Source organism: Anopheles moucheti, chromosome 2, assembly GCF_943734755.1.
Source record: "Anopheles moucheti chromosome 2, idAnoMoucSN_F20_07, whole genome shotgun sequence".
NCBI classification, from domain to species: Eukaryota; Metazoa; Arthropoda; class Insecta; order Diptera; family Culicidae; genus Anopheles; species Anopheles moucheti.
In genome coordinates, this window is record NC_069140.1 from 76,530,046 (window position 1) to 76,540,020 (window position 9,975).

Consider the following 9,975-nt stretch of genomic DNA (forward strand, 5'->3'; position numbering starts at 1 on the left):
GGTTTCTATTCTAGCATCTAACGGTAGGATCATTTACGAACAGATGAAAAAATCCCGTTCATGAAATAGAATACATGAATAGGTTGAAGTAAAAGGGCATATAAGGGTTCACGGGGCGGTTTCTATCTTACCCAAGTCCTAACGGGACACGGATTCCTGCGGAGCTACTTCGTCAACAAAGGTATCCTGGAGGGCTCGCCTAACTGCCCGGTGTGTGAGCATGACGTGGAAGACGTCGACCACGTGATGTTCCATTGTCCACGGTTCGCCCGAGCACAACACGAGATGCAGCAACAGAGCCACACCCGCTTGACGATGGACAACCTTGCCACGGAAATGTGTGCCAGCCGCAGTACATGGGAAGCAGTCCGAACGGCCGCACGGACAATCTTCAAAAGCCTCCAAGTGAGGTGGAATGAGGAGAGTCCGCCGACGGCCAGAAGACGACGGCAGCAGCGACGAAGGAACGCGGATCAACGGAGGCAGCAATAGCGGCCCCCCGCCACCAACAACACCAGGACAACGGAAAACAGAAGCAGCAGCGGTAGCGACGAGTAACCAGAGCAGCAGCAGGAGCTAGGACCCACCCGAGAGTGGCGGCCACGGACGGGTGGATTCTGAACAACAGCAGCAGCAGCAGACGGAAGACACGAAGCGGCAGCAGCAGCGAGGACAACCAGGAAGGACGACGCAGCAGTGCGCAACAGCAAGGGTGCTACGCACACACGACCCCGCATGGAGTACTACGCACATCAGCGCATCGGCAGGGTTCGGATCAGGTCGAGGAGTGGTTTAGTGCGGTCGCATCGGTCGCTTGACTCGCTTCACGGGTCAAGCTTCATGATGAATCCCACATAACCCATCTCGAGGGGCGGTGTCTAGCCGCGATATGCCCCTCTAGGTGGGTACCTTTTGAAGGTTCCCTCCCCGTTAACAAAAAAAAAAAAAAAAAAAAGGGTTCACGGGGCGGGCAGATGGTGTATTGGTAGCGCAGTCGGTCTGTACAAGACAGGACCACGGAAAAATTTCATTTGGACCACCGTACGACTCCGTACGCAGCACTGACTATCCTACGGGTAAATAAAGTAAAAAAAAAACTAGAAACAGTAGGCTTAAGCATCCTAAAGATGTCGTGCCAATAAAGAAGAAGGAGTTTGATTACACTGCATACTTCACTTGCGTAGCCGTGTAACTGGGCCGATATAGCTAATCAAATAAAACAAATGTTTTATCTAACCAAGGATATATTTCGATTTTCGATCAGTTTTTTACCTTTTTAATTAGATTTTGTGCTATAAATAAACTCTGCTGTAAAATTTTCAAAAATCGCACAATCGGCACAAGTTGTTTGGGACCCCCAACACGGCGAGGCCCTGGGCGACCGCCTACTCCGCCTACCGTTTGATCCGCCGCTGTCTCTGCCTATTCTCTCATGTAATCTGACCTTTATATCCTTCCAATAGAAGAAGAAAGCTTGACCCAAGAAGCAATTTAGTTCAATCTATAATATCCAATATCCAATCTATAATATTTAAGCTAGATATAGAAAATATAGATATAGAATATTCGCGAATACTTGACGAATCTGCAGCATTTTTCGATACGATTAAGGCGATCATTGACAGTAAGCTACGTGACAATTTCTGAAAAAAATACACCAACAAATTAATCAACAGGAAATTATCTTTAAATATTTGCTTATTTGATGTCTTATGTAATATTTAATCTGATATTTAATTAGAACAATTAAATTTTCGTTTTACTATACTTAACTGCAGACTTTCAACACCTCAAGAGGTCTAGCCCTGTCATTTTTAGCTTGCTTTACCCGTAGCTGGACAGTCATTCCTGCTTACGGGGGATTGATCCAGATGGGGGTTTGGGCCGGTTCGTTCGTGTGAAGATTGGCGCCACTACTATCATGCAACACCTCAACTGCAGACTATTTCCAAAATAAATTACGTTTTACTGGTTATGCTACATTATGGTATGAATTAGTATGTAATGGTAAATGTATGGCATACTGTTTTCAAATTCGATTTTGATATCTATTTATTGACCCTTTCTATTAAGAACAATTCGAACCACACATTTTCCCAAGCATAAAAAGCAGTCAATGGCTATACAGTGAAACTAGCAGAAGAAACCTTAATTTCTATCGAAACTATTTAAACAGTAAACGTAGCACTGAAAGCAGTGCAAACAAATTAGTGCAATGTACCGCAAGTTCTTCCTTCATGTCAAAGCAAGATATTCTACCAAACCACATGTGGTACAACGTGCAAGCAAAAAAAAACTCAGGCTCACTAGCATGGGTATGAATAAATTTCGAAAACAAACTTTCTACGTCCGCAAAATTGCAGCTCAGCTGCAGCTCGAAAAGAAGGAGCACAAAAAAACACACACCCAAAATTTGATATTTCGTTTCGTTTGCTACTCTTTACCGTACCGGAGATTTGTTTCAATAAAAACGGTACCAGAACTACTACAACAACAGAAGAAAAAAAACCCTCTGTTCAACCCACGACATCTGGTAAGACGACAACAATCTTGATCAACATTTTGCACACCGACGATGCACACGGTTGCCGTGAAAGCGAAGGACGACACGGAAAGCGATATGAAAGTTTTTAAGTTTTGATAAATAAAATTCCCCCCCCCAATCCAGCTGCCGACGGGCTTCCGGGGCTGCTGAATAAAAGGGGTGAAAAAGTTTATTCCCGCTCACAAAAAAAAACTATGCCAGCACCGACATGCTGTGGGAGGTTTGTAAGGTAAAAAGTTGTCAAAAAGGCGCTTGTTAGTTTGCTAACAGAATTGAAGACTGTTTCGTTATTGGTTCGGTATCGTGGAGTTTTCCTAGCATTCAAAGAGTTTGATAAAACATTTTAAAGTTGCAAAATGAAGACGAAAATAAACATCCTTTAATGACTTACAATCAAAATTGAATAGTTTAAAATAACTCTTAACTAAAAGCGGCGCAAAATGTGTGCAACACTGCGTCGTATCATGCATCAAATAATTATTCATAAACCATTGCAACTATTTTGCTTACGTATGAAAAAGCAGCTGAAACATATTGCCCACAATAAACTAACAATTCTAATGAGTCACAGATAGACCGGAGCCAAACTGTCTGATGTTGGAGCAAAACATGCCCAAGGCGCCGCACATTCGGCCTACACTCAAAGTCATTCCAGCAGCCGGCAATGGTCGGCAAAAATCCACCCATTTGGAAAGCTGCTTCTCATTGGACAGAATCCAGGTCACGGCAGCACAAATGGAGCTTTTTTGCTTGCTTGCTTGCAAAAATGTTTCATAACTCAACACAATTTCTTGCGTACCACCAACTGATTCCAGCACGCGTGACAGCCGAACAGCCATTCTATGGGTGATTAAATGTAGTGCTACAGAGAACACAAAAATTAGAAGGCAAGAACACACATAGTTTAACTTCCTTTCTTTATTGCCTCCGGACAAATGAATGAAAAAAAAAGCCGGCCTCAATAAACATTCATGGCGCCAAGGCGCTGGTATTGTCATGCCGTCATGCGTCAAGCAATGGTACCGTAGCATCTTTTCCGCTGGAACAGATTTCTAGATTTGTTCTTCCTTTCCCCCGGTCGTCCATAGTTCGCATACTAAACAACGGTCGGATGGTTCAGAAATGTTGATGGCAGCTTGTGCCAGACAGTCTGCTTGGCGCCACCGGAATAAACCCGGCGACAGAAAGGCTCGCAAACGCGTGCCAGCACAACTATCATCGTTTGCTGACAATTTGTGAATGAGGTGGCATAAATTAGGATGTTCTATGCGGTTGACTATTTCGTTGTTATTTGGCTTTCGTTCATGTTTTGCTAAGTAACGTTTAACAGTATTTTTTATCTTTTGCGTATTACAATTATTCTTTACAATGTTGCAACAAAGATCCACAAGGAAGTTTTAATCAAAAGTGTTCTATAATAGCCATAATTATAGTAGAACACCGATTATACGGGTACCATTTACCGTCACTGCAACACCGATGACAGAAGAAATCAAAGTTCCAAAAGTAGAAGATAACATGTATTCAAAGTTTTTTAAAACTTCAATTTTTTTTTACAAAAATAAATTATCAGACACCTATAAAAACCAACAAAAACTAATATTTATCACAAAAAGGGGATGCTTGGGATCTATTATCTGAGTTATTCATTTATTCGGCAACCGTCGAGTCCCGATTCACTGTAATACTTTATTAAACTTGGTATATTCAAAATGCAAACTAAGCAATTATTCTATTCATTTCATTTTCATATATTATTTTGCTAAATTGATCTGAAAAATCAGTATTCATGTGATCTCGATTTATCCGTATAGCGTACTACTTCAAACCCATGCTTGGTAACCGTAATCAATGAACACATAATTGATTGAGGTTTCGGATGCAGACAATGCTGATATCATCCCTCATCCCCCTGATATCATTAAAGACGCATTTTGCGTTATTAGTACAGAAGAAAGTAGACCACAAGTGAAGACGATATCAGCAAGATACAGAGAATTAAGTGGTATGGAGCCATTTAGTAATACTATACTTCAGTGATAAAACACATCAAATTGAACGCTTTGTAAGCTCGATTACAGTGGATTGTCAATCGTCGGAGAGTGAAAAAATGGCAGTTAGCAAAAGACTTTGTTTTCGTCCGACAAGGACTTGAGAGTTTTCTATACAGCGTTTATTAAGCTGAGGCTGAGTATAAACAATAACATTGGGTAATACAAAAAAACATTTGAAGACTTTGAACGTTGACCTATCATCTCCAGCTTCAAATACTGCTCTGCAAAGATGAAGGGCCTGTTATATGTAGAAATCGTTTAAACGGTAGACGGCCCGGATAACGATGTACGGCATTTCTATTTTATTCTATTACCAGTTCAGGGTGCATTGATGGATTGTAAAAATACAAATTGATTTTCTCAAAATAAAGACTCTAACGTCACTATCAAGATATCCTGTCTTTCTACTCATCTTTAAGAATAAGACCTTAAATGTAAGATATTTTGTAAAAACAAAATAGCTCTAATAAAATAATGTTTACCTACCCTACAGTTTTCCAAACGTTTGAAATTGACCCAACCGTTTCAGGCATTAAAAACGCCACAAAACCGTGCGGAATGACACAAAGCACAAACTCCGCATTGAGTCCCGCTCCCAACTCAATTACGGGATGGGAATGAAAACATCACAAAACCAACGTTTCCTTCGTTTTCCATTAAAACGTTAACATACGGTGCTGACCGAAATGAAAGAAAAGTACAAAACCAAACGATATGATTTACTAACCACGTCGTAAAGATAAAATATCGTAGCTAAAACAAAAGCTACCAATATCGCTTTACACCGGAAGCCCTCAGGATATCTGTAAGGACCGGGAATTAATTTCAAATGTAACTGGTAGCTGTAACACACACAGCATGTAGCAGCTCGCAGCGGACGCAGTGGGTAAGACAGATAAAGGCAACAAACGAACAATATGTTTCTGTGTGCCCTGTATGTGTGTGTGTGGGTGCGTTTTCCACCGTGCAATAGACAGTTTTCCATTCCGGAAAATGATTCACTGTCTGGTGAACCGGAAACCTCCACCTTTCCAAGCATTTCCCACCGGGAACCAAACAGAAACAGTGCGAGAAACTACCGGGAACCAAACAGTAACGACAAGCGAGAGCAAAAAAAAGACTCACACCTTGTCTAACACGGGTTGGCGGAAAAGAAAATGCTTTTCAAATAACACACGACTCGTTGGACCAATTCCCAAAGGGGAGCTGGTTCCTTTTTTTTTGTTCTTACTCACATTTCCGCTAACCGCTCATAGAAAAACAGTCGAAAAACAAATCTATCTTTTGATGATATATTTGTTTTTCCTTTGTTCTTGCTTTCGCGCGGTGTATTTGCCTGTTCCGTGACACTGCCCGGGAAGTAGAACAAAACCGATGACAACAAAAACGAATGAGGTCATGCACAAACAAGCGGGCGTAAACGAGTGTTTAATAACGACAGCCACGTGTTGGCTGTGTGTGGCGCGCGAGGGAGTTGCTGTACATCCCAATTTTCCTGCTCGAAACATGCAGAGACCGATAGTGCTGTCACGCATTCTTACAATCTAACGCTTTTGCTGGTAAGCAGAAACAATTTGGGATTGCTATTTGCTGTGCTAAAGCTGTTGATAACAATATGCTGTACCATCTTCAACACTTACTCCTGCTCAAAACATTTAAATCGAGCAACTGTGTGTAACTGTCACGAGCAGTAACTAATTCGCTTTCAGTTCTTGATGCGCAAATCGAACCCGCAAAGTTTCAATTTAATCCATTTCCTTATCCCTCTCCCCTAGCCACCCCCTCCCATCCCAGGGCGTAAACGAGTTCCTGTCAACCGCTCTGAATTAAATTAATTTTTGGCTACAAGTAACAAATGAGCCATCAATCGATGCTTACGCCTCCGGAAAAATCGAATCACCATCGTCCTATCATCCTTGCGCACCGAACACTGAAAGTGGCAATGCCAAACGGCCGAAAATAGGTCTTTCGCCTCTTACCATCCTAGCCGCACAGGAGCAGCCAAAGATCAAGACCACGAACGTACGAACCCCGACGCGACCGAACGACGTGCAAGGAATATATCGCGCCTCATGCTGCACGTCTTTTAAAATCGATCCATCACCCAACCAACACCGCCTACTGCAAAGGGCGAACAGTTTTATTCAACAATCGGTACCACACAGGTACGCCTTTACACAACATCGGGGGGGGTTTTGCGATGATTTCGATGATACCCACGGGTCGGGTGAAACTTTGGAAAAGTTAAATTTATTTTTGCAATTCTAATTTCCATCAAAGTGAAACGAAATTCAAATTGAGCTTCCTTTTTTTTGTTGTTGCTGGAATCAAGCATAAGCGAAATTGTAAACAGAACTCGCTCATTTAATCAAGTGTGATATTGCGTGGTAAGATTGATGACCCGGTTAATTCAATCAGTGTGCCTTTCGTTGGTCGTTGGTATGTGTTTTTGGAACACTGGTACAGAATTCATTCATTCAGTGCTATTTGTTCCAGTAAATATTTGTCTGTTACATTTTCTACTCGATTCGAAATCGACTCAACTTCGCTTAAATTATATTATTATTGTGCTATTTTTTTTCAACTGTTTATTTATGATTTTCTCGTACAGAAAAAATGAAATGCTGTGCCTATCATCGGCAAAAACAACCGATTCGCCAGCTGAGCGCTCTGTAGACAGGGCGCATTTTTACACGCTTTCAATCCAGATTGATGGCTGCAGCAGATTCCGTTCAGTCAAATATGCAATATATCACGATTAAATGGTTCGCAGCTGTGTGCGTCAAACAAAGCTGGACGAAATATTTGCAAAAGAATCACAAATAATTAAATACTCTGTGAAACAAATGTTTCTTTTCGGTAATTTGTCCCTTTGAACGCAATAAACATTTTTAGCTTTTGTTTGTGAAAGTGTGTTTTTATTTTCTACCTCAAAAGTATGAATGAAAGGGATGTAACACCCGAAATGTCTCTTACCTTTTACTATTAGCAGTACCAGCATGACTGTGATTGTTGCGCCGGTCGTGCCTTTCCCAGCGCTGGCAGCACGTTGTCGAATCTCCATAGCGACGGATTTTGTTTGCTTTTCACCACACTCACCAACACAATCACACAGCTTTTGGTAAATCTTTCGCTTGCTTGCTTATTTATCCCACATTTACACCCTTACCCAACATAATCCTCCAGCATGATCGTGTTCTCTGGAAAGCATACCCCATCCAAGCGCAAATGCTTAGGAAATGATTAACCTTCTTCATCCATTTACCCGGTGGCACTTTCCATTCGGAACACACCCGCCTATGTGTGTGTGTGTGTGTGTCATAAAATATTTAAACGCACTTTACCCGAATTTTCCGCAACATTCCACAATCTATTTTTCACACATTATTCTCATCATCTCACCATTGAGAGACACATGCTGCGTCAAGACTAAACGGTACATCAACCACATTTAGGGACACATTTTAAGTTTAAATTATAAGGTAAGGTTGGCACAGATTTAGGTTAAAAATTTACACTCCAGAAGAATTCACAGACCGGCACTAAATACCTCATGATGACGTCAATCGGTGTCGGACTCCTGTGCCAAAGGTATGTCACGCTCTGGACACTTTGTGGAAAGCGAGTGCACAATTAACAAACAACACAACAACTATACTACTTTGATTTCGCTTTTCACATACGCTTCCGATCTATTCTTACACGTTTTTTTTTTCACCAACACTTTCCACTGAATACGCACCGAATAGAAATTTCGTCCTTTCGGAACGAGCTCAGGACCAGAACTGGCTAAAAGCACGTTTGAATTTAGCCAGCAACACTCGAGCCCGACACTGATCAGCTGTTCGTACAGCCGAACGACCAAATGCTTCACGAGTGAACCGTTCCGATGTTCCTGTCACGCTCGGGTGTTGTTCGGAAGCTTCCGTATGAATGAATGTCCTTAGACCAGTTATATGGACGATGTTTATGTTTTTATGGCACTGTGTCTAACACCAGCATCATTCACACGTGGTAAAAATTCAACTACAATCGGCCAGCAAGAGTTGAGAGTTATTTCGTAAAAATCAAGAGCTCTCGCATTGGCTCCTTTGTTTATATTCCGTTCATTGTGACAGCAATTGAGTTCATTCTCACTTACATTACAAGTCCTCCAAGAAGATTTGTAGTTGATGCACTGTAAAAGAACAATTCAAATTTCAGTTTGAATGATCGAAATTTATATTATTTTGTTCCTTCTGTCTCAGAATCAAAAGTATATTTAAAACTATAAAATCTTCAGACCTTTAGAACTCATCCTACTCCATTGTTTCAAGAAGTACTGGGCGGCTCCATTGGATATTGCAATTTTTGATAATATTTTATTTTTATACTATTTAACCTTTTACATGCAAACTTAACCCACACCATAGCCTAGCTAATGAAAGAATTTCAATTTATAAATTTAGGTACAACTCTTTAAATGTGATATATAATTGCGGTAATGCGATAAATTATTGTGATAATGCGAAAGAATACGATAGATAATACAAGTCATAAAATAGAGCCAGAGGCCAGAGATGTAGTGTAAAAAGAGTACGAGAAAAAAAGAAACAGAAAAAGATATTAAAACGAGTAGAGCCTTCTTGTATGATAACCATATCAAAGTGACAGTGTTTTTACACAATACTAATTTATAACTTATAAACTTAAAAATTCGTGCATTAAGCTAGATTGATCAGCATTTAGCGTTTAAGTTATTTTAAATTGATTAGAATTCTTTAAACTCCTTAAACTATGGTGATAATTTATATTAAACCTTTTCTGCGCACTTCATGTATTGCTTTTCCTGCAACAGATAATCCCTCGCTTTGATACATTTGCAAACATATTTGACAAAAAAAAAATAAACCCAACTCATTACACATACGGTCCGACACATAGAGTCTGCATTGCTACGTTTCGGAACTTGAGAAACTAATTCCCCTGTATCGATAAATCTAATCTAAGTACTGTTCTCAGGCAAAACTCTTCCGGTTCATTCCGTTCCGACCGGGTTTCAAAGCAATTTGAATATAGTAGGATAATCCACTCCTGTCCATGACAGACGGTAAGTGGAAGAAGTGTAGTAGAGTGGGGGATATAACGTATTACAGCACAGAAGTGATCGGGGTTTGCTTATACTATTTCTGGCGAATCGTCCTTTGACTCCTGTGAACAATTTGAATCCATTTTGTATGTGTTACATTTAAACAGACTTAAAGGACATCTTTTTACTAACGTAATTTAAAGACAATTCTTTTTATACGAATTATATTATTTAAGTAATTCTTTTTTTCTTCAATATTGCCATAAATACTTAAGATACCAAATCTTTCGTTATTAATAAATTTTAAT

The 9,975-nt window shown here is 40.4% G+C and overlaps 1 protein-coding gene across 1 annotated transcript in view; it reads right to left on the reverse strand.

Annotated features, from left to right (window-relative positions):
• LOC128296929 (uncharacterized) overlaps nucleotides 1-7,746 on the reverse strand; it is a 30,815-nt gene extending 23,069 nt beyond the window's left edge. Inside the window, exon 1 of the mRNA XM_053032461.1 lies at nucleotides 7,576-7,746. Coding sequence (XP_052888421.1) covers nucleotides 7,576-7,663 — 88 coding nt within the window. The 5' untranslated portion in view covers nucleotides 7,664-7,746. The remainder of the gene's footprint in view (nucleotides 1-7,575) is intronic.
• Between the last annotated feature and the right edge of the window lie 2,229 nt (nucleotides 7,747-9,975).